The sequence below is a fragment of the Mycteria americana genome, chromosome 1 (genome assembly GCF_035582795.1).
Source record: "Mycteria americana isolate JAX WOST 10 ecotype Jacksonville Zoo and Gardens chromosome 1, USCA_MyAme_1.0, whole genome shotgun sequence".
NCBI lineage: Eukaryota > Metazoa > Chordata > Aves > Ciconiiformes > Ciconiidae > Mycteria > Mycteria americana.
The window spans coordinates 120342886-120368927 of NC_134365.1; the positions used below are offsets into that span (position 1 = coordinate 120342886).

Below are 26042 nucleotides of genomic sequence, written 5' to 3' on the forward strand. Positions count from 1 at the left end.
CTTTCGCTCTTTGTGTACTTTCATTATGAAAAATGGGCTGGCGGCATGCACAGCTTTCACAGCGGGAGGAGACGTGCCCAACCACAGGATGTACATTTTAGGCTGTTGTTCCTTTGCCACTCTGGGGGACCGCGGAGCTGGCCTGGCTGCCGGGGGGCTGCTAGGACTGTCCTGCCTGTTCAGAAACAGCTCCTTCGGTCTGCAAGCATGCCCTTGCAATAATATACCGCTTTATTTTATTTCGATTGATTCAATTGCTCTTCTTTGTCCGTCCTTCGATGAGACACACACGTACACAGAAAGGAAACCAACAGTGATCCCCTGCCTACCCATACCCATTTAGAGACAGCAACGCATCAAGTCGCTTTGTGTGAATTTGAGCTGGCGATGTTTTGTAACTTCCCCCAGCCGCCGCGCGCTTGCATATAACCATTGCACAAGCTAACTACAAGTGTCCCCAGAGTGCACCCATAATTTAAGCACTAGTCCACCCACGTCACCCAGACAATAGGACACGGGGACACAAACACGCAGGCACAGACCCAGCAGCGCGCAACCGTCGCCTTTTCTTGCAGCCCATCCCTTTCTTTTGTCTGTACACGGTCTATTTAGATTGGAAGCTCTCAGGGGCAAGTACCTTAGCCAAGATTTTTTAAAAAGCGATTAGCAGAGCTGGGTTGTGATACTGAGAGGGTGATGTGCTGCAGAGCACGCAGCTAGTGCTAGCAAAGGAAGAAAGAGTCCCCGTTGCATTTCTGTTATATAGACAATCGACTTGTAAACATCAGCTTTTCCTCTACACGTTTTCTGCTAAGTAATTTTTAGGCACTGTAAGTCTCCAGGTGAATGGAAGTATCTGAAAAGCCATCACTGAAATTTATATGATGCGTCTATTCCAATGACACGATGATTCATTTTTTCATGGTTTCTAAACTGTCCATTGGTACGCGTTAGTCTCAGTTTCCAACAGATGGAGGCACTTGCAGCAGAAAGCAAGCAAGAAATGAAGGCATTTAGTATTATTTCAGCTCACTGAGATGAAAAGGCTTTTTGGAGAATGGTTTGGCTGTTCCTTGCATGAAAGGCTGAAGGTGGAAGTGGTGTGAAACCCTCAGAGGAATCATCCCTCCCCAGCCTGACGTGTGCAGAGTCTTCCTCGCTTCTGCCACGGGACAGGGGATGCCGGCCCCTCGTGGGCTCTGCCGACTCTTCTCCCAGAAGCTGCTCTGGGAGTCTAAGGTCTGTGGGCAAAGGTGGGACGGGGCAGGGGAAAGGATAGGCAGATCAGGTGCACTTAACACCACCAGCCCTTGGGGATTCCCTAAAAAAGACCTCAGGCCGGGCAAGGGGGCGTTTGAAGATTTCCTGCGGAACGGCTACAGGACATGGGCTTTCCTTGAACCTTACACGTGAGACGGCATCACTTCAGATCAGGGTCTGAGGGTGCCCTTAACTGCGGTTGACGAAAGGTGTAGCCCCCTCCATCCCCCCCCCCCAGCTAGCTTTGCCAGGAGGCAAAGGGAATTTCCAAATTTCCATCCCTAAAAAGGCACTTCTTGGGCCAGCACTCTTTAAGCTCCTTCTCAAATCCTGATCAGCAATATTAGTCTCTCTCTCTCTCCACTCCTTAGCATCCTGCCCTTTGATATAAGGATGCCAAAAAAGTATTTGGGAAAACCACATATCCAATATGGGATAATCACATTTAATGTCCAGCTTAACCTTGGACATCTCAGACCCACTGGGGCTAAACCCACATAGCCTTTTCCTTTTGCGCCGCTTTCAGGCCCCTAGTCCATTAGTGAATTTTTCAGAGCTATGTAGGTTAAAACAATTCAATGAGAAAAACAGAAAGAAGGAGTCAAAAGAAGAAAAACCTAATTTTTCAGCAGATGTACACAGTAGGTCAAATGGCCTAAGGGAAATATTTAATTTAAGAGTCATACTATTTCTACCAAGTTTCCTAACCAAAACTATTTTCGTCAGGAGCACTACTCTTGATCTGGTTACTGCTAATGATTTTCCCCATGGACTTAGCTCATAAAAACATAAATTGCTTTATGAATCATAGAATCATAGAAGTTGGAGAAGAAAATGATGGGTTAGGTCATCTTGCCCTTCTCCTTGACAGTGCAGTATTATTTCTTTTTATAAAAAATTTTGAAAATAAGCATTTATTTAAAGCTGGAGAATGAAAATGCTAAGTTCAAAAGAGATTTTAAAAATACATAATGAAAGCAGTGGAGGAAGAGCCAGATTCTTGAGTACCTTGGCTCTCTCTACAAGCCATGACAACGTGATGAGAAGTATCATCTGGATAGCCACAGCCAGAAATTCAACGGCAAAAAAAGGACAATGGTGTAAGTCCTGCACAGCAGTAATTATCATAGTTGTAAAGGCAAATCTGGTAGTTACATAGGCAAATATGCTGCTAGGCAAAGACCTGGCCATCACAATATCCATGACCAAATGTACAATGTGGCATGCAAGCACCCAAAGTCTGCAGGCCTTTGAGCAGAGAGTGAAGGTGCGCACGTGTGATAATACACGCCGTGTGCTCTTCACCTAGCATGACATCTCCACGCATCCCAGCAAGCCAGAAAGTCTGTGCTTTGCATATCTGCTTTTGGAGCCTTTGGTTTGAGTATTTTTCTGTTTTCCAAAAAAGGCTTCAAATCCTGCTTTGTATTACTTTTTGAAGGTTTTTCCCCAAGCATGTCTAGCTGAAGAGGCTGTCCTTTTGCATTAAAAAGCCCCGCTTTGAGAACCCATCTAATTCTGGCTCAGAAACTGCTCTTGATCTGACATCCTCTGAAGGCAAAAGAAAATGTTTCTGTCATTTCTTAAGTTAATCAATCTTAAAGGTTTTTTTTAAAAAAGGTATTCCTGTGTCCTGTAAAGCTCACTAAAAATCGTCCTGGTGTGAAGTTCTGACTTTTGTCTCAGATGGCCTCCATCCATATAAATGGCCCCTTACCTTCCAGCATTTTTCACAGAGAATGCAGGCACTCACTAGAATTCAAACTGTCTGAGAACCATTATAAACATAAAGTAAATGAATCAAAAACTGTTGCTGGAGTTGGTTTTGGACTTCAGACTGTTTTTTCTAGACCTCTGTAAGAGAGCAGTACCTAATTTTGTTCCCATTACTGTCTTCCATTGTTTTCTTTTGAATTGGGACATCTTAGAAAATACATCTCAGTATTTCTGTGATTCCTTTAGCTCAAGTGAGCAAGTGAGTCATGGATCTGTAAGCATGAATGTTCCCAAATATCGATTACTGAAACTAGAAACACTCTAATCTAGCAGGTTTTATTTTGATTCTAGTCTCGATACAAGGTGGCCTGTATAATTTTAAATCCCTTCAGTACACAGCATGCATGTTTTGATATCTCTAACCACAAATCTTGTATGTGAGTTTGCGCAGGTAACAATCCTGCAATCTATTTTTGTACAGGCGACACGTGTAACTGATCTAATTGAACCAGTGCAAAACACGATACACCCACTGAGCGAGTATATAGAAAAATAAACGCAGAGCCCAAGCCCGCCAGAACTGTCTCAGGATGGAGAATGCAGTGGGTACCACTTTCTTTTTCCTTCACAGCCCGTGGTGTATCTCTCCAGGCCAATCCGTATCTCAGTCAAACGTATAAAGAGGAGAGGAGATACCAGGCTGACCGCAACAGCCGCTGCGATTCAGAAACCCTTGGTAAGAAGTCAAACCCAAGGACTTTGCAGCCCACTTACAAATGAAAGGAGCATAATCCCTTCCACCCCGCACCACGAATGACTTTGCGATAAAAGGAGCTGTGCATTTCTACTGAGGGGGGAGTCTGACCTCTCCTCCTGACACTCATAAAGCCGCCTCCACTATGCAGCTGATTTGCCTACGACAAAGTGAAATTATTTACAAGGAAGCTTTTACATACATTTGAGCAGGGAAGATATGTATGTTGCTTCAGTATGTATTATATCTCTACTTCCTTTTTAAAATGTAGAAACTTATTAAATATTAACTATTACACCAACTGAAGAATTGATTTAAAACAGTAGGTATGCCTGCAGGATGATTTCGTTTCTTAGTGTTCTAGCAGACTCATGTTCAAAAAACTAAAGCTTATTTGTTGTCTGCAAACCAGGAACATGCCCAGGTAATTGCATATGCAAATCTGGAACTTGCATATACAAATATCTTTTTTACGTGCACAGCTGCCCGGTTCACCAGGGATATTTTTCAGGGACAATTCAACCACAATTTAAAAAAAAAAACCCCAAAAAACCAAACCAAACTAAACAAGAAGCCTTACTCCGACAGCAGTATTTGTTTTAAAGTCTGGCCTCAAATCCAAAAAATATGGGTCAGATTTTTCCACTGAATGCGTGCAGCATCATGATGCAACTCAGACAAATAAAGACTCAAGAAGAAAATGCACAGGCAAGACGTGAGTTTTCTAAGCTATTTCAGTTGAAGTTTCAAACCTTTCTTTTCTTCTCCCCCCCCCCCCCCGCCATTTAAGCAATCCCGAGCTGCAAGTCTCATTCTCTAGTGGGTGTTTGAATCCTGCTGCTCTCTTCTCCAGGGACGATTCCACTTAAGCAACAGACAGAACTTCTGCCAAGCGTGCGGGAGGAGTGCAAGAAGCTAACCACAACCTCAATTTACATCAGGGCATTTCGATAAAAATATGAAAATGCCCCATTCGGGCTAGTGACTGAGGTTAACAATTGCCTCTGGTAACAGGCAGCGCATGTGCTGCAGAAGCGTCTGTACCTGCAGATCTGCTCCACCCTTACTTCACTCCACCCCGCAGACAAAGCAGCCTGCCCTCGCCACCCCAACAAAACAACCGCCTGGGCGAAAGGTGCGGGTATTCCCCTGCAGATACCAAACCATTCATCTCCTCCTTGTACTTAGTTCTTAAAAAAAGAAAGGGAAAGGAAAAAGAAAAAGAGGAAAGATTGGCCGTCTGTGAAAATGGGTGCTCCTAAGCTGTATGACGGCATGAGGTACAGTGACCTCCACAAGGCAGCAACCAGGTGTCCTCTCTCAGGCATTCATTTATTTTTGCAGGGTGGCTGAGCTTGAAAAGTTAGATCAATGACATATTGGTTTCCAATCCTTTAAAATCCTCTTAGCATCTGAAAGGCAAGACTAGCAAGAAATGATGCGTAAGGTATATGCTGCCCACCTTTTACCAGCATCCCTTCTGTCAGCTTTTGGGTATGATCCAAGTCATCCCTGGGTAGATACTTTAGAAATGCAATGCAAGTCATATTCTAGATCAGCTGGACACCCGTGAAAAATAAGGCTTCGGGAAGGCATCATTAAAACCATTCATAGGACAGCCTTGGCTTAAAACATACCCACTGCTCCACATGCATTGGATATTGCTGCGTTTCATGAGGCTGGTGATGAACCCCTGTACTAAACCATCAACTTGGCCTTCTGCAAATGCTGCCGTTAGCTCACTTACTTCTGGGTTCGCGAGGTCCGTCCACTGTTATCTTGATGGCTCTGTGGTATGTGGCTACTTGTGGCGGATTTGTGAAGACCGTGATAGTCAGTGTGAAGCTTTTCCCTGCAAGAGGAAAAAAATGTTACTGAGCATATGTGTTGAGACAAGGTGTACTCCTCATTGCAGATAGCACTCGAACACACCAAATGGCACTAAAACACTTCAGCTGTCCGTATCTGAAGATAGATACGTGCCCAGAGAGCGGGGTGTATAACCTCACAACTGCCTGGGGCTGGATGCATTCCCTCTGTGGCAACTGCTCAAAGCTTTCGGAAAAAAAATTAATTTATATTTAAATGATCTACACTTTGTTTGTAAAAAAAGGAGGTTACCCCTAACAGTTAGAGTTTATCTGATCTACATGACTGCTGGTACGTTATCTGTACTTTCTAAAGGGTGTTAGTTCAGAGAGGCTTAGAAATTGTGGCTGACTCTTCCAAAACTGCCACGGGAATCTGATCAACAGCGCTTGTTAAAATTAAAGAGAACTGGGTGCTCAGATCCCCTAGGCAGATCGTAAAATCCCACGCTTTGTGGTTGCAGCTAGCATTAGATCAATTCCATATTGCGAACCAGAACCCTTTAAAAATAATCTGCTACTGCAATGCCAAGAAACAAGGGAATGGAAAAAATAAAAAAGTCCCTACAGCTTGTCCACAGAGAATTAAAACATTTTATGAAGACATAGGAGAGCATTATGCTTAGTTTCTGTATTATTCAGTAAGAAAACTGTGAAGGCCTTTTCAAAATTGTTATGTGCATGCCACGGCTCTAAGTTGGGAAAAGTACTCGTTTTGATGGCTGCTGGGGAGGGTTTTGTATCCCCTTGTGACTGCAATGCCATCAGATCCTGCTACCCCTGGATTTGCTTTTGGCCCATGCCAGCGTTTACTTCAGGCATTTTTTAAATAACAAACGTAACATTCTGCATCTTTGATAAGACCTCATACATGCATTCATTATGGCTTTGGCCTGGACAACAATAAAAACATTGCCTGTCAGCAGGTTTAGCATAGTTATCTCAGCATCACGGAGGACTCAGATACTGACAGGAATCTTCGTTATCAGTCAGAGACATCAAGGGACATCACCCCAAGTTAGATAACCAGGAACTGTTGTAAGAAAATTGAGGTTCTCCTCCTTTGGGCACATGCTGTGCGAGCTTTCCCATACAGATCTGCCTGCTTCATTTTACCACTTGGCTCCAGCCCTCCTGAGTGCTGAATTTCTTCCCTTCTAAGACTTCCCATTGTTATTGTTTGCTTCGTTTATCTATATAAATAAATATAAATGTAAATATAAATGTAAATCTAAATGCCTGCCTCTAGCAGCAATATTCCCCCCCTCCCTATGCACATTCACTTGCAATTCAATACTTCTCTTAATGCAGTTCCTACTTTGGTGCTAATGGTCTGCATCAACATCACGGCGAGCACACACACATAGCTGTTACTGGAAACCGTCCTCATCACATCCCTGTGAATTAGGGAGGTATTCTCCCCACTCTACGGATGAGGAACTGTGGGGAGATAAAGTGTCTTGGCCACGATCTCACAGGAAGCCTGTGGCCAGCGATGCTAACCACTTTGGCTGCTGCAGCTAAATCCGACTATAATCCTGAATCACAGCCCTGACAAAACAGAAGCTGAAACCCAAGCCTCGCAAATCCCAGGCCAGTGTCTTCCCACCTCCACATCCTCGCTAGAAAGCAGTCCCTGAGATGGAAAGAATTGCAACAGAAGCAAAAGTCATTTCAGATCCCTGTCTCAGGGCCTTTGGCCCTCAGCTCTTGGGTCCTACATCTACCCAGACCAAGGATGGCTGTGTTCTTGACATTCTTTAAATACCAAATTACATGATAAAGCTTTACAGCTTTGTTACTCTTTCTCAGCCAGCACAACAGATCTTTCTATGAGGCATCAGTAATAAAGTTCAATAAACTGCCTTCCAAAAAACTTTATCACCCGTAGCATTAGACTTAACAAATATCAGAGACACCTGTAGATCTTCATTCTTTCCAAAAATAGTTTCCCTGTATCATTATATACAACACCTAGATCACTAAGACTGAAAGAGACTTTGCAAATATACTTTACTCTCTTTATTAATTTGCAGTATTTCCACCTTGCTTCCCATTTGTTTTTGGTTTGGTTTGGTTTGTTTTTGACAACTGCTGATGCATTAGGTAAGGTGCTCCTGCTGTTCTGCTAGAATATGTAGTCAATTTATTTCTTTAGAAGGCTCTTGTGGACTTTCCAGATAGAAAAGAAACGCAGGAAAAAATTTATAACAATAGTGAAATGTAGTAAAATGTGGCCACATTACCAGTCTACGAGACCAGAACAAAGAAGAAGAGGGAGGTGAAGTTACTGTCAAGATTTTCTACAGAACAGACTAGATCTCAGAGCCTGTATAAAGTTGTGACACAAGTTGGCAAAAGCAGGAAGATACTTAGCTTACTTCTTGTTGACAGAAGACTATTCATTAACCACATACTGGTTAACCACAGGACTATATAACCATAAACCTACGTGTCCCTCATTGCTGCTTACCAATAATTCTGGCTGTGTTTTTTCTCTGGTTATTCTGTTTCATTTACATTTAGCTTTATTAAGTGGTTTTATCACTTTTATTCATAGCTTCTACATTATTCATCATTTACGTGTCTGGTTGACAAAGGTAGATTTAGATTGGAGGTATTGTTAGTGAACTCTGTGTTTTATGGATATACCTGTTTTGGGATGACAGCAGGACTATAAACGTCTCCTCCTTGCTTTTATGTATTATGATACAGCCATGATACAGATTTTTATTTTCAACATACACTTGCATAATACACTTACACGCAAGCGCGTGCACATACACACACACACATACATATGCAACATGCAGCAGACTAAACTGGTGGAAATAACACCAGATTAGTCAGTGGAGGCTGTATTCAGACTCCCTAGCACTGCAGCCTATATTAGATGCCATGATTTCTGATGCCTAAGTAAGTGGACCTCCTAGCTATCGGTAGAAGACCTACACTGAGCGCTTAGTGTCTCTGCTCAACTCAGAAAGGGGTGGGTGCCACCAAAACTGAGTCAGACAGCCTAAGTGATGGACTGACCTCTCTAGTGACTGTAAAGAGGGACCAAACACCCCAAGAAGGCATTCTGAAACACCGGCCTGGTTTGGATGCCTCCAGTAGTCATGATGACAATTTGATGATGTCCTAGCAGCCACAGCAAGCCGGCACATAGCCCTCCATTAACTAACTTCAAAATCTGAGACCCTCTGGGTTAAACAGTCCCATATATCTACAGAAACCCATAGACAAATTAGCTCGGGTCTGTGATGCATGCCTCAGTATACTGAAGCCAATCGCTACTGCGTTATCGTGGGAGTCTTTGCCGATGGTGGAAGGGCTGATGGGTGATGTCAATGTCAAGCTGTGCCTTGCTGGGATGCAAGAGTCACTTCAGAGACTGCTGCTCTCTCTGTAACTACCCCTGGCAGTTCCTAATATTAGGCACATAGCACCTCATGAGCACAAGGATTAAATTCTCCAGATGTGGGACAGGGCTCTGCCTCTGGAAACCCTTCCCACAGGCATCAAGCATACCCTCATATGCATAAGGGCAGAGCACAAGACTCACTGCTTCCATCAAGTCTTCCCTCACAACTAGGGTAGGAAAAATTGCTTGGTCATGTTTATTTTTGCAAGAGCATTAAGGTCAGAACCCTTCTAGAAAAAATAATGAAAACAGTAGCATTTCTGGCCAAAATACAGTACTGACTTTTGAAATGACACCTAGAGAGTCTGTTGGTGGGTCTGCTAGAGACTGTGCTATCAAAAGTGCCCTCAAGAGTCAGTGCTGATTTGACAGCCGAAGTCAGATGGATTAAACCAGTAGTCCCTAGCTCATGACGTTACAGGATTGCTCGTGAGATCCCCTGATGCTGTGCAAAGCTGCAAGAACTTAAGAGGAAGCAGAGCATAATATTGTCCGCCAGCACCTGCTCAGCAATACTGTTCCTGGACCAGCAAAAGGTGAAGATCAGCCTCCAAGACCCAAGCCTCTGAAGGTGGTGTGCCCGTGCTCTACACTGCAATACAGGAACTTGAAGTCTGCCTTCAGTCTGCATCCCATCTGACAGAAGCTGGAAGCAAAACGAGCGGTGAGCTCACATCTAGCATGACGAGAGGTTATTTAAATGGTCCCCCAGAACAGCACTGAAAGGCTCTAGAGGGAGCAATAGGCTTGTAAGCTACGGCCCCTGGGAATGTTTGAGAGGAACCAAGGGGGAAAAAATGAATCTCAAGTGACAACATGGTCACATGAAGCTCCTGTGTGCTGCTTTAGTCATCCCTGAGCAGTGTTATGACCAGATGGGTCTGGTGATGGGACGGCACACTTAAAATATAAGTGGCTGCATGGGCAGACGCAAAGGGAATGAGAACAGACATGCTTTAGGGAAGAGAGGCCACATCTTGAACCTAGCACTTCATTTTAATCTACCTCTTTCTCAGGCAAAAAAAAGCTGTTGATTCCATTGATGAAGGTTCATCCAAATGAGGACAGAAAAAAATGGAATTAAAGCTTCAGAAGTTTGCCGGGGCGGGGGGGGAGGAAAGGGAGGCCAACAGATGATGTGGTCACAATTACTATCTTTTGCTTTTGGGATTTATTCTGATGATCACAGATGTGTCATTAGAATTGTTTTTTTTTTTTAAATTGTTACAGTAAATTATTAGATAAAAAGAAGAAGAAGAAAAAAGGGAAAGGAGCCAAGAATGCTTGTGCTGACAAGGACAAAAGGTATAGATGGAAAAATTTGAAATGTAATACACAAATGCAATACAAATTATATTACAGACATTTCTATTATATTAGTGAGAGACTTCCAGGTTCTAGTAAGAAATATTATGATACATTTTTTATTATTCAGCTTCTACTTTTTAGTGCTTATGTACTTACTTTTATTAAACCATGCTAAATGATCAATTTTATACATCTTTACAATTTCTCACAACATCTTCCTGGGTATCTGCCAAAGTGAAGATGTCTACTGCATTTTAATAACATATCTGACTATCTCTGGGCAGGATGTAATACACACATGCTTGCATATTCATTCTCAAATGTCGACTATTATGCACTGGGGCCAAATTTTGCCATTTTTATCACTTAAGCCGCTGAATACTCCAAATGTAATCAATAGGATGAGAAGGGCCAACATAATTTGACCCTTCATTAGTTAACTGCTGCTCATCATAGGAGTGAAATATTTTTGTAGGTGTTCAAGTTGCATGTCCAATTGCAAAAAACCTGCACAAGTCCAAATTCTGTGCTCAGGTGGTGACCCTTTTCTCCTGCCCCTGGTGACAGTTTCACACAGTCAGAATATAACTTTGCCTGTTATGTTTGGTCCAGTGGCTATTTCATCAGAAAAAAGCTGCAGCTGAAGTAAGCGGCATCAAAAAAACCCATAATTTGTTTACCATCAGCACCACAGATACCACTGAATTTAAATATGAGAAAAAACTGTTATTCACCTCATCCGCTACCACACTGTAAATGGTTTACAAATTCTGACCACCAGAGACCAACGGTCCAAACAGATAAATGCGAACACGGGGAGATGTCAGCAAATCGGGGTGATTGCCCACAGAAATGCAAGAACTGCCCATGCAAATCAGTTGCACGGCCAACGGGTCTGTTTGTGTATTTAGCTGGATGTTTTGCGGGTGTAAGCGTGTCTCAAGTTGGAGATTTGGGAAATACACCCACTTGCCTCCTGCCAAACCAGCCTGGGTCAGCATAAAGGTATACTTTTGAACATTTCTGTCGAGTGTCTCACTCCAGGAAGTTCTTATATCTGTGTTTACATAGCATCTACTTACCTAGAATGAAATCTCCATCGCATTAAACCAATAGGTGCTTTGTTCCAGATTTATATGGCGCCAAGTTGTCATGCAAATGACCAAAAGTGGCCCTGCTGCAAACTTGGACCCAGCTGTGAACCACTGAATTTGCTTTGCAATACCTTGTGGAAAAGCAACTCGCTGCTGCGGGAGCGTGGCTGGCGCTGGCTTCTCCCCTTCCCTTTCCTTCCCGGCTCCCTGCAGCGCTACCAAGTGCTTAACCAAGACATGCAGTCCACTCTCTTTTTCTCCCTGCCCACTCTCCAAGCTTTTTTCCAGCTAACAAGTCAAATGCTGTGGTGGAGAGCAGCAGAGCCGCCTCCCTCTCCTGCTGCGGCTCTGGGGATTCCCAGAGCTAGAAGGCTAGAAGAAGCTTGTGTCTGGGGCGGAATCATTTCAAGGCGTTATTTTGGTGAAGTACATGTACATTTAACCTAAGGCAACACGGGAACTATATTAAGCACCCAAAATTACGTAACTGCAATCAAGTAACGTTCATAGAGACGCTGTCAACCTAAGCAGGCACTAAAATTGAATTTTACCTTAAGCCCATTATCTGGGTGAGAAGGATAGTCCCTGAAACTCTTCTGGAAATAGTCCCTGACAATCTTTTTATTTCACAAGACAAAAACATAGCCCTAAGTCTGCAAGCTGCGGACATGAAATATTTAAGCAAACAGATGCAGAAGCTGGTTCTATTCTCAGTGTAACTTACAGCTGTTAAAATACAGCTGACTCGGGCCCTCAGCAGCTATTCCAGCAGACACGTATTGGTGATGCACAGCAATGTGTCGTGCCTGCCCTTTGCCATCAGGTGTACCAGGCATGCTACAAGACCTGTCCCCTACACTACACGTTTCCCTTTGCACTGAGAACACCCACGCAGGTAGCAGGTCCTAAAGTCGCTTTTCCCCCTTTTGCTGTGCGACAGTGCTACCAACATTCAAATCCCTTTCCTCAGAAAAAAAGGAGAGCATCTTCCTGCTGGAATAAACAAAAAATGCCGGCACCCAGCATCCCAGAAACATGTCACCGTCAATTCAAAAATCACATATTTCCTTGGATGCTGCTTTTTATCGATTCCGGTAGCAACTATCACCTTTAGTATTTGACCTGAAGCCCTCAGAAGAGTGATTCTCCCTTGCACAGACAGGGATCGTTCACATTCTCAAGTGTTGCAAGGGTGGGACTCAGCTCACTAAACAGCCACAATTTTTCTCTCTTTTTTTGGCCAGATGTTTACATTTTAATTTGACAAGAGTCCGTGTGCAGCCAGTTTCACTTCTGCACTGATGAGCAGTTTCACTTCCCAGTCCCATGTGCTGTCATGACGATACCGTCCACCACCTCCTCCAGCCTTGCAGGGGCCTCTGTGCTAATCCCTTATCTTTCCTGTGAATGTGCTTCAGCAGAGGTGCCACAAAAGCACAATTTATTCTGTTCAGAGCAAAAAAACCTGTGGCAGTTGAGTAGCAGGAGATACCAGGTGTGGGTACTAAATGGTCATGGCCATTTATCACGAAGGGAGCTGCGGCAGAAGACAGGTACAAGAATAACTCTGAGCTCATGGGAAAGGACATAAATGAACTAACTGAGGAGACGAGGCATAGGGTCAAGAGATTTGGGACCAAGGTGGCAAGAAAGAGGTCTCTGAAGACAGGGTGTCCTACAGTAGCCAGCTTAAGGTGACACCCAGTAGTTAACGTAGACATTAGTCACTTTTGTATGCCAACAGCAACAATCCACAAACACACAAAACCACCAGGAATCTCCCTATATTGTGATGTTGTCTAATTTCAGAAGAGAGACTATTTCAAGCTGTGGTAGGAATTTGGCTGGCAGGAACGCTATTTGTACTTCAGCATCCTTAAGTCTGAGTCCTATGTAAATAGGAGCTTTTAGGTTTTGTGATGGAGGTGGTATATGTACGTGTGTGGGGGTGTGTGTGCACCAGAGTTACAACAATGTTTGACAATATAAAAAAAAAGTGGTTTTCCATTCTGTTCTGAAAAACAACCCAAGTGACCTGTTTTAACTGAATTTTTGGGGTGGGATGCCTTCTTAGACTGAAAGCCTGCAGATCAAGTTTGCAAAATGGATTAAAGCATTAAAAGAGAAGGATGGGGGGGAAGACCTTTTAATGGAAAAGCCAAGCAGCCTCTAACTATAAGTGGAGTTGCTGCAGTAACCACTATAAAATTCTTATGGACTTGGGTGGAGACAATAATTACAGCAGAGGAAGAATGAGATGCTATGGGATGCCCGGCCTCTGCAGCAGAATGGCAGCACAAGGAGATTACAGTCTTAAAATGCAGTGCTTATTGTTAAAATATTTTTAAGACTTGAAGTGTATATACACAATTTATACAAACATACATGTCACTAATGTTTGAACACAGGAATTATCTTTTCCTCAAAGGTGACTTTAATGGAAATCTCTGATGCTCCTATGAGTGGGCTATCCGAAAACCTGAACCTCTGCTTTCAAGCTGTGACCTACTGCAGAGCAAGGAATTCTGATTTTTTTCCCAGTGCAATATCATTTCAGTTTTAAATGACGTGCTTCTTTATACCGGAGCTTGGGCTGTTTGTGAATAAGTGTTCAGAAATGACTTAGCCTCCACAAAGTGCATCCAGCTCTAGGGTGGAACGAAGAAACGATCATTCAGCAGACTGCTGTGTCACTGCTGAATGGTTCAGAGAAAGGGAAAAACAGCAACAGGAACACCAGACGGAAAGGACAGTTCAAAACGAAATGACTTAAATGCAAAGCTACCACCTTCTCACAGAAAATGCCTTGGGATCTTTAAGCCTAATAATAGTCCTTAACGCAGCTATAATTTCAAACGATTAATAAGCTTTTTGAGGTAGAAATTATCACCCGCACTTTATAGGCGATGGGAGACACATGAAAAGGTTAAGGCCCAGATTCACAAGAGGATTTAGCTGCCTGAAGTGGGATTCAGGTTTTACTTAAGTGCTTAAGTCCAAAATTACACCCCTCAGCCCTCCCACCTCCCCACCCAGGTGATGCCTAGCAGCAGATGCAGCGGATATCTGAGGGGCTTCCCCCGCTGAACAGTCCCGTGCCCTCGCGGCCACAAGCTCAGCCTCCGGGAAGGAGCAGCTCGGCATGGTCAGTCCGGCCCTGACCCGCAGCCTGAGCCCTCCTCTGCCCCTCTCCTGGGGCGGCTGGGGCTGGAGCTGCTTCTTGGGGCTAACCTGCTGACTCAGCTTCTCACGGCGGGCCCCTTCTCCTGCTTTAAGCATTCGGGCATTTCCCCAGGGAAGCTCCCTGCTCTGTAGGACGTGCCTCAGACGTACACTTCGCACCTCCCCGAAGTGCACCCTGCCCAGACGGCTGCGGTGGGGTGGCAAGGTCCTCAACCCTGGCAGCTCCCCGGCTGGAGGTCCTTTGGGCGGAGAGGTCCTTCGGGCAGAGGGGGGGCACGTGCCTGGCTCTCGGGGCTGGTGGCTGCAGCGTTTGGGGCGAGGGGAGCGCCTCGTTCCAGTCTCTTCTCCAAGGACTGCTCTTGTGTTTGAACCCATGATTTCTTCACCCCTGTTGTCATCCTTTGCCTAATCACGAGACCGGGAAAACCTCGGTGTAGTGGGTGTTGTGGTTTTTGGCAGATCCTATTCTGTGGCATCTTCGTTTCACGGTGCATTGTCCTGTGAACCTAGACAAAGCCCTGTGCGACAGGGATTTCGCCTCAGTCCCTCTCCCTTTTTCCAGCACTGGCTTTCATTTACGACCAGCCCCAGCCTGGCTACCTGTCCAGACAGATGCTGGCGTACCTTAGTGCTCTGGCACGGAGCTGGAGCTGGGAACAAACATGCTGCTTGCCCTACGGAGCAATGAAGAGGATGACGGCTCGGCATGGCTGCAGGAAGAGGTACCAAGTACAGGGAACAAGGAAGGTGTGGGTTCACTGGAAGAGCAATGCACTGCTCTGAATAGGAAAGGCAAGGAGCACTTTTATGATCATCAGGGCCATTTTAGCAAGCGAGGGACTTCTGCCTGCAGTGGCCTGAAGCAGGTGAACGCCAGAAGACGACCTGACAAGTCACTTCTTCAGCAGCTAGCTGAGCGTGGGAGTGTGCACTGGGGCTGTTTACTCTGAGTTTATTTTCTTAGAGGAAGGAGTCCTCCGTGCTGTCATTACACTAATGCAATGCGCATTGATTTCAGAGCTCGGAAGAGGTCTGGGGTCACTCGATGGATATCCATGCAGTCAGTGATGAGGGAGATAATACTGCCATTACAAACTTGGAACCTGCCAAGTTCCACCAGAGACAACCTTCAAACATAGAGCAACCTCTGTGGCCTCAGATATGGACGTGGCTTTGTTAGACTTGTGGTGCATAAAGTCTAGCCTGTGGAAACTTTGTGGCCTTGCCAAAGCGTTTCCTTCAGTTCCTCCCTAAACTTCAGGGAACTGATGTGCATACACACTGCTCCAAGCACCGCCCCGCTGAAGAGCTCTTTTGGCATCCAGCCTTCGAAGCAGCTGCTTCCCTCCTCCTCGCCTCTCGCCTTGGCCTCCAGAACCTCCTCCCTCTCCCCCACGCACTGCCCACTCCCTGCCCGCACCAGCGGCAGGTAGCTCCCCGTCCTCGGAGGGAACGGTAGGAAAGGGCGGAAGGAATTAAGGATGGTTCCTAGCAGCACACCTTGAGGCCAAAACCTGCTCCTGTGGTAAAGGCTCGCGCAGGAATCCCAACCTGTGCTGAGGGGCAGCAGCTCTCAAAGGGGATGGGCAGGAAGAGCATCAATAGAGGAAGGAGAACAAGAGACAGAGATTGATGCAGGACAGAGATGAAGGGAATAAGGTCGATTTGGAGAGGCTGAGAAAACTGTGTTGAAATAATATGACGGGAAAAACAGGAGAGAAGTAGGATGGGAGCACAAGAGGTGGAGAGTCACACAGCACTAAGGTAATAGAAATAAAAAAGTCTTTTTTTTTTACTGTTGCTAAAGGGTTTTTAGAAAGGAACGGAGACTGATTCAGACTGATGAGGGTTTATGCACATGACTATGCTGGAAAAGACTCTCCTGGCAGCAATTGCAAGGCACTGATTTGCAGCATCCTCACTTCTGCTAATCCTGAGTGAGCTGACAAGAACTGTATGCCATAGGATAGTCATCTGAAGTTCACTAGCCAGCCCTGAAGCCAGAGTCCTAATTCGTCTCTCAGAACGATTTTATTTTGGTGACAAAACAGCAGCAGTTATTTGGGTTGTAATAGAGGTACATACATATATAGGTACATAGGTACACACAAAAATAAATATTTTTTTTTACCAGAACTTAAGCAGCCTCTGAAGGAGGCAAAACAAAATAAAAACAAAGGGAAAGAAAAAAAAAGCTGAAGGGCAAACAGATCACTTGAAACTATGTAACCTCTTCATCTAGAGAGGTACTTTGTTTTCCCTAAGCAGTATCCTGGTAAGCCCAACTCCTTTTATCACGGCAAAAAAAATAAGAAAATGCTCAGAGGATAGTGTCTGCCTCATCCTCATCGTTAGCCCGAGTTTCAAAAATGTACAAGCAGAGCTCTGCAGAACCAAAAAATAGATTTATTGTTATTGGACTGAGGGCAGTGGTTCAGCACTTGGCATGGCCACTGTTTACAGCAGTAATGCTCCCGGAGACAGGAAGTTCTCCAAATCGCTCTGCCATTATTTTTCTCCTGTTGACGCTTTCTGATCGAGAGTTTTTTCGCCCAGACGAAATTTTAAGTAACCCAGCAGAGAGTGTTTGGGAGCTGGCAAAGCCAGCCGCAGTCATGCTCAGCCTCACGGACCACATGATGTTTTTCGAGTCAAACCCCCGCGCGGAGCTGCATCATACGTATACTTTCACAATCAGCGATTCATGCGAACCCGGCTGCACGTAGCGAGTGTGTGCCGAGGACGACTCGGGCAGCGCTGGCGTAATGAGAAAGTCTTCTCCCCTCCCCTCCTCCTGCCGCTACGTCCCTGCCAAAGGCCAGCACCCAGGCAGCCGTGGTCTTTAAAGGGCTAGGTTTGCTGATCAATCTAACGCTGAGCCGGGCTTTTCGGCTTCAAATAGGCATCGGCTCCTCTGTACCGGCGCGGGGAGTCTGCACGCTGAATTCTTCCACGGCTACTTGGTTTACACAGAAATCTTGACGAAATTTATGACACAACTAAGCAACCCTAAGTCACTTAAAAATAAAATTACTGCTTCTGGCCTCTGTCTTTTAGAGAAAAATTCACCGTTCAGACCAGACTGGACAGAGAAGAGTCCTGTGATAAACATCGACCCTCTAACACGCACCCGGGGCGAGGACCAGCAGCGCAGCCCCTTCCTTTGGCCGCTGCCTGCAGGCGGCAGGACCAGCAGCCGCAGCCCCGGGCGAGCGGCGTTGCAGATGCCCGGCTTTCCCACCCCAAGGTCCGTGCCAGCCTTGCCCGCGCCCGGCGGGACGGCAGGGCTGCAGGATGGCTCAAAGGAGCTGCCCATTTCTCTATGGCCAAACCAGCCTCCCGCTGGCTGTAGCACCCTGCTACCGCCACGTACTTATCAATCTGAAGTATAAGCAGGCGGTTGTTTCTAAACTCTATCAATTGACTCTCTTCTCAGTTTTGATTGCAGTTGGATTTCTTCTATTTTCATCCCGTCTGGCAAGCGCGGTTCAGTGTTACTCCAGTATCTGATACCATGTCTCCTGAAGCATTCCAATGGCTTGGACCAGGACCCAACCGGCTGCTTAATACCGGTTTTACGATCCTGCTGAATAGCATCCTCCTCTGTTTTGCACATACTTTTATAATTTTGAATGTGTTTAAGTAAAAAATAAAACAAATTTTAACAAAGTGCTTAAATAGTGCAACCACAAGCTGAAGCTGCACAGAAGGAGCAAAATTCTGACTTCAGAAGACCAATAAAAATAATTGGACTCAGAATCCAGGCCAGTAATTTTTGGGTTTTAAGGATTTTTGAGATTCCGGCTTAAACTGATTTTTCTTCCCCAAAATTATATCCAGAAGGAAGAGTCCTGATAGCAGAAACTCCTGATTATGCTTGGTGATATCTCTCTCCCGGGTTCTCCTATCAGCTACTCCTGTGAAAAAGGAGTACTTCTTTGGCTCTGTGGAAATTGAAAACTATCGCAAAACTTATTCATGACTCTAATCCCGATAGCTGGTCGGAAATATATACGTAGGCTCAATTTTCAGTCCTTTCCAAGATGCAGTTTTTAAAAAGGCCTTGCTGGAGAGCTATCACGAAGCTCCAGCTCCGGATCGCAGCTTTAGATTGAGATCTTCTGTAGCAAGCCAAGACACTTCCCCATTAGCTACTATTATGATAACTTAATAATAATTATTTTCATCTGGAAAACATGTTTATTTGTTGGGGTTTTTTTAATATTACGTTCTACAAAAAAGAAAGTTACTGGGATTAATGATTCCATGAGGAAAATATGTAATGCTTACTGAGCCACGAAGCTTTCCCTCTCCAAAATAACTATTTATTTTTAATTTTATCCAATGAACTTCTATGGTGTCAGGCTTTTTGCATCAGATTTATTTCATCATAAACCGGTTCATTATACATTAAGAAAACAGGGTACTTTGCAGTGGTAGCATTTTGAAGTTTGAAGTGTTTATGAAGGGAGGGAAAAAATAAAGATTAATTTTTTTTAACCAGGTAATCAGGCAAGGGGGGCTGAGATTGGCTGAAGTTTTAAACTACATTTTTCTTTCAGAAATTACTTACTTGGGCTTACAAGCCAGACGGGCAGGTTTTCCCAGTAGCATTCTCAAACTAGGGTGAGGAATAGTAACTCTGGAGACCAGCCAATTCCAATGTAAATCTGTTTTGTTCAGGAGAGCGAGCCAAATTGCCTTTATACAACATCTCAATGTTTCGGGCGACCTGCAATATTCTCAGCTCCCATTCCGGGTGTCAAGAAAATCAAGTGGGTGTTTTTTTTTTAATTCCGAACGCAAGGCACAGGCAGACCAACGGGGGCAACTGCTTGCTATTAGATACGAAGCGAACACTGAAATGCAGTTTGGTTCTTGAAGCTTGGGCCAACATTTGGCTGGTGCGTCTGCTCTGACAGACAGGCAGGATCAGACCCCCGAAGGGGGGGAATGGCTGTAACGCTCTCACAGCCAGCGCAGAGCTGCTTATTCACGGAGGTGTAAACGTGGACGATCGTCTTACGTTTGAAACAGCCGTCAGGCTGTCTTGCTAGATTTCATTTCAAGCCCACGGAAGAAAATTGAAACGACTTATTAAGAATGTCAAGAATGACAATTCCCGGCCCTCTTAGAAGGGAGAAAGCGGTGGCTTGCCATCGGTTCGGCAAGGCTTTTAACAGGGATGGTTACAGCGATGCGATGGCGATAACTGAAGCACAGGGAACTGTCACCAGTCGAAGCTGTTCCTTATTCTCCAGCAGTGATTTCAAATCACCCAAGGTACACAAAGAGCGTCCACTCTGACCGTAACCAACGTGAACTTTCAATCACTGTTCACATAATATTCCTGGCATCGCATTATCACTGGTGGCAACTGAACTTACTCAAACTCAAATATTACACAGCAAACAAAGTTTTGGTTAATTTTCCTCTAGTGAAGTATCAAAGGAAGCAATGGCCTTTGAAGCAGCTACCTTATGCTTTAGGCTTTATACAAATTCAACAGAACAGCACCTCAGAAATCCCGTACCCAATGCAAACAATCCCCACCTTTGGAAAACAATCCCCTGTTCGAGGAGTAAACAAAAGCATACATTAGTCACTCGCTCCAAAGATGGGCAGCCAATGGAGGTGATGAGATTTAACCTCGAAGACTGACTAACAGCATGCAGCGTTCCCAAATCACTCCATCGCTTAAAGGATCCCGCGCACCTGAATATCATACGCATACAAGGTTTTTGTCCGTGCGCGAGCGACCGGCTAGTAGCAACCGGTTATGGTAAGGGGCTCAGCGACACTCCCCGCCAAGCTTTTCTGCATGAATAGGGACTGTTCTCTCTCAGCCGCTGGATTTTGACCTTGAAACTCACACAGTTCACTGTTATGATTTCTAGCTTCGCTACCATGGCCAGGAACTGAACTACAGGTTTGTTTTTATTAGCTTCTCTGCCACTTCGCCAGCTATTCATTTGAATCTTCTAAACAGTCATCTCTGAATCATAATGCAAATTCCATTTACTGAAAAGGTGGAACCTTTAATATAACAAATGAACATGTTTAATGACTGATACTTTTAGACATTACAGCATCTCTCATGTTTTCAGTAAATGGATATAATTTTCTCTGCATTACCCTATTATTATTCTTTGCTAGCATTACGAAGCTACGTTCTCAGCTGCGGGTGTTTTCCACCAAGTGCATTTTGAAGACAGCCCAAACAATACAATTTAAAAGGCATCTCCCTCTGTATCCTCAGCTAAAAATCCTGCAGGATACAGAGGGATCGGGTTGGTATTTTACTCTTCAAATGTATTTACTGCTTGCATCTATGTTTCAACAGGGCCATGTTCTTCCACAATTGCTGACTGTATTTATATTGGAAGAATATCTAGAGATGCACTTCGCTTCAAAGGCAAATAAAGGCTGTTGTGTATAATCAGCATAACTCCCTCGGTCGGAAGCCTGACCCATCTCCCGTTTGGAAGAAAACATTTGGAGAGCGAGTGAGCATAAGTGGGTCACCTTTGTCACTCTCCTGAAGCATGCTCAGAACTGCGGTTGTGTTCGTAAGAGCCACGGGTGCAGCCGCGCATCAGGAGGTGGCTCGGGTGCTCACATGGGGAGAGAGGGAGGGGAAGATGGTGAGGAGGGGGCAGCGAGGCCCGAGTATTTAACCTGGTTCAGAGAGACACCAGCGCACAAATTGCTCAAAAAGGTAGTACACAGACACCTACTTAAGTGCAGTAGACACTGTAATTTTGATTTGTGGGTGTTACAGCGCTGAACTGTCCCGAACTAACACTGCTGTATTTGGAACACCATAATGTTACATTCCGATTTTACTTAAAGGTACGAATGAAATGGAAGGAAAATACATAAATAAATATCATACGGAGCCACGTGGAAGATGCGGCAGTTTTTTCATTCTCGACCTTATAAGAGAGTGGCTGATCTTTGAGCTTTCTCTGAGCAACAGCTCACCAGCTTCTCTTCCGTGGGTTCGACTGACCCCCCCCGACCCACGCAAAGGGACTCCGCTCACAGGAACAAGGGCAGTAATGCAAGAGGAGTGCTTGAAATAATCTTATAATAGGAAGGTAAACATGATTGCTTGGAATTTATGGGGTTGAAGATTATGGACCGGAGCCGTAAGAGTGAAGTTGCAAAGGGTCCTTCTGTTGATTTTATGGGCTTTTGCATCAAGCTTTGTGCACCTGCCCGCTCACATGCGACGTGAGCCGCACGTGTCAGATACTATTTGCAGCTTCCTAAGAACATTTTTATATAGTTCTAGTCTAAGTCAGCTTTGACTCTTACTTGTTACTTACGCTCATAAGGCCTTTTTATTTACTATGCACTAGTAGTTACTGGTTATCACAGAGATACAAGTCAGATATTAAGCTCATCTCTTCTGTTCTGCTCTATCCGACGCACCTTGCAGGAGCACATTAAACGACAGGACTACTGCATATTGTTCTATATTTCAGAGAAAGAAAGGTCAGAAAAAGTGCCCTGTGCCTTCATCAGGTCATGAAGAAGCCAGAAAATTTTGAGATCTATGCAGGAATTACTTGTAATTTTAGGTTGACTCGCTCTGTTACAGAGACCAGCTTTTGCAGAGAGTGCCTGGGAGCCCCGAGATGTCATGAGTCTTTACACAAGCTGAAAATTCTCATTTTGAATTGAAAATACATTATTTAAACTTAAACATGGGTAATATTGTGCTGTTCTAAATTTGACAGGATGGCTTCTGGAGTCAAAATGTGACTCGTTGTCTATGTGAGATTTTTTTTCAAATGAGTTGTCACTGTTCAGAAATAGAAGTGACACGGAGGACGGGCTAGGATAAAGCAAGAAAACCATATAGCTAATTCTGTGCCTTTGGAATCGGCCTATGCCAAATCTTGCAGCATAGCATCCCCTGCCACAGAAAACTCGATAGACGCCATCTTCAAATTCCCTCCACATAACTAGAACTTGACATAACTGGTGAACATGACTGAAGTGTAGTTGAGAACAAACACATACCTCTTCCACTTCTACCCACGAATCGGAGGTCGTTGAACCTTGCTACTTGGTTTTTCATGGCGGCTGTGGCGTTTCTGAGTTCTGCAGAGTAGTTTTCATCGTTTCCAGCCATCACCGTTACCAGCGTCCCATCGGGCACGTCTCCCAAGGCCACCACCTACGAAATCAAGGAGCAGAAGCCTCAGCTTCCTTACGCGACATTTAATTTGGGGCACAGAAGGTCAACAAGTAACATGATAAAATAGGAAAAAGCAACAACAGCAAAAATCTATGTAGACTAAGAAGCTGTTTGGGGAAAACAGGAATCACCTCCATTCCTAGTTTGCAGAGCTACAGAAAAGTTTTTACACTGATGCACCTCTGAAATACACAGCACAATGTGTACTCCGACACAAGAAATACATGAAATAAGCTTTCCAAAATATAGTTCTGTAATTGTCAATAAATAAATTCAAGTAACAGGAACCGATTCTGGTCAGATTTACATCGGTAGCATTACTTTTAAGCTACAGCAAAGTCAGCACAACGATGGAAATGTAAAATTCAAGAGAAAACAAGACCAAGCCAATTGTCTCATGGATGCAGAGGGTCAGAGCTGCACCAGTTCCCTCTCTTTTCCTCCTACCACTCTGAACAGAGCTGCCCCAGCATAAATTCAGAATAAGTCCATGGAAAAGCAGGCCTCGATCCAATGTTTAATCACAATTTACTGAACAATTTCTTTTTTTCCTTTAGAAGCATGAAAGCAAATTAAGACCTCACTTAAGACCTCACTTAAGACTTAAGACCTCACGTGCAGCCTCATGGATGGAAATCACGATCTGAACTAATGAAATCTGCAATCGTGTAGACAAAGGCTTTCACCTTGTCCGAAATGTTTGCACTGTAGCTCCTTGGTGCCAGCATCTATCAAACAAATATTTAGGAACACAGGATTTGCTGCATTTCTGATGTGGTGTGCTGAGAGATATATAGATTCCTAACCTTAAATTTTCTGACTTGTATCTACAATGTTCACATTGGTTAAACTATGAAAAATTTCATTTTATCTTATCTTCTTGAACAGGACTGAATTCCAAAAACAGTTTTACCCTGCTATAATCGAAGGGATGTCTGGTGTGTCTCTAGATTTAATCCGGCAAAAGTAAGAGCTCAAATTAGGTCCTCTATCATACTTTTTTGAGATCCCATTGCTGTTCCCCCAATTAAGTCTACAGTAGCAGCCTCAGGGCTACTCCCCCAAAAAAAAGAAAAAAGAGAAAAAAAATCTAGCTAGTCTTTATTTCCTCTTTTACACAACCTAAGAGGAAGTAGTCCTGCATCATGTCCTCTGAGTTGCAGCTCGATATTTTTCCTTCCTCTTAGCGTTTTCTAGCTTATGTCCATGCAGTTATAATTGGCTCAAACTTGTCATGGCCTGGTCTTATTTCTATTAATTTCTAATCACACTGTTCTTTCCGAACAGGATCAGCGGCTCCTTTACTCGATGGGTCTCTGATGCTTATTCCCCAGCCACAGCTACCTCCCATAATATGAGAGAGGTCTCCAGCCTCAGGTATTTCACAGCCTTTCCTTCTACAGGAGGCTGCGTTTCTCACTTCAGCGCTCTCCCATTTGTCACCCATAACCCTTATTTTCACTTCCACATGCAAAGTTAAAATCACTGTGTCAAAATTCCCTCTTTACATATCTATTTCAACTTCCTCTTTCCCATTCCTCTGCGGCCCAGGCTTTTGGGTTTTTTGTTCTCCTCTGTGTGCTGTAATGCGTTTCTGTGGCCTGTGCTACACTCGGCGTTGCGCTTTTCGCATTTCCCTGATCTTGGCATAAAATAGACCTGCTCGAAACTTTGAAGCTGGTGAGTTTTCTCCTTGCACAGCGTCGTGTCATGAGGCACGCTGGCTCAAAACATCAGCAGCTGCAAACCCAACGCGCTCACCCGGTTCTTAAAAAGTTACCGTAAAACCTTAATGCATGCACGTATATTAACAAGACAAGAAAGGGAAAGGGGAAAATCGGGGCATTACCCTCACCTCTCTGGGATGCAAATGTTTGCATGTTTGTCTAAGGAAATACATGCTAGCATTTTGAGGGATGAAAAACCTTCATGAACCCAGGGTCAGCTGTCTCTTACAGAACTAATATTTTAAATCACCGTTTTCAAATTACAGTGAGGGCAACCTCAGCGATAAGACACGTGAAGAAAATATTAGAAACCAGCATAAAAATTACACAGCGCGGAAAAGAAACTAGAGTTAAAAGTCACAGACAATAGAAACAGAAATACAAACATTTACATTAGAAAAAAGACTAAAAAGATAAGTTGGGACTTGCTGACTGGCGTTATCTAGCACTTTGTTGTACTCTTTAGCTCTTAAAAATATGTATTTCCAGAGAAGTGAGAAGAGTATCACAGTTGCAGTGCTGCTGGGTATCTAAATTACCTACTTCTGCCGCATCAATCAAAGAAAATTGGCCTTTTAAATTAAGATTTAGATTCTTTCCTAACAACGTTTGGACAATGAATCTGTGTGGCACCTTATTAGAGTTGTTACGTATTTTTCTCTAAGTTTCTCAGAATCATTCTTTATTTTAGAAAAAAAAATTATGCATGGAAATGCTCATTTTGGTTTGAAATAATATCCTGATCCTAAAGATCAGACATAATGAGTGAAATTTTCTAAGGAAACATGAAGAGAAAACTCTGTCTCTCTCTTTTTATTGATGCAACGGTTGTTAGCAAATACTTGATAAAACTCGGCGCTTTTTTTTGTCAGATGCAAATAAGATATTGGCAGCATAGGAATGATCTGAGCTGAATTTTCTAGTTCCTGTTCCAAATGATCTTAAAAATCACGAGTTTTAAAAATGCCTTTGCGAATGTTCAGTATTTAGTATAAAGCCAACGGGATTGTTTTATACGTGGCAAACTATTGCAGGACTCCTTTCTCAGCGGTCCACGGCGGGAGGGTTTGGCGTGGGGGGGGGACGAGGGCACCGAGCGCCCCGGCAAGCAGGTGCCTCCCAGCACATTTCGGGAGCTCGTAAGGAAACCCTCTCCCGCTTTGTTTCGGGGTTGGGGTTTGGGGTTTTTTTTGTTTTTTTTTTTTTTGTTTTTTTTTGCTTGCGTATTTCTAGGTTAAGCTACCTCAGTGTTACAAACGCTTGCTTTCGTCTGTTTGGAGAACCTGAGCCTTTACTCTGCTTGCAGAGGTTGGGAGCGGGCTTGGGAGTGAAAACGGAGGGTTGCACTGCCTGGGGGGGAAGGAGAAACGAGAGCGGCGTTGGGTGTCTCTCGAAACCAGCCCCCGCGGTTGTTTTCCGCGGGCGATCTTCACACACCCGGGGCAGCCGCCGGCCGCCGCAGCCCGCCTGCCCGGGGAGGCGAGGGGGAGCGGGGCCCC

General features: G+C 44.4%; 1 protein-coding gene across 7 annotated transcripts in view; it reads right to left on the bottom strand.

Moving 5' to 3' along the window:
- RUNX1 (RUNX family transcription factor 1) overlaps nt 1-26042 on the bottom strand; it is a 174526-nt gene that overhangs the window by 46660 nt on the left and 101824 nt on the right. For all 7 annotated transcript variants that reach the window (XM_075518208.1, XM_075518203.1, XM_075518211.1 and 4 more), the window contains 2 exons: nt 22639-22795; nt 5478-5582 (listed from right to left, as the gene is read on the bottom strand). In XM_075518208.1, coding sequence (XP_075374323.1) covers nt 5478-5582; nt 22639-22795 — 262 coding nt within the window. The remainder of the gene's footprint in view (nt 1-5477; nt 5583-22638; nt 22796-26042) is intronic.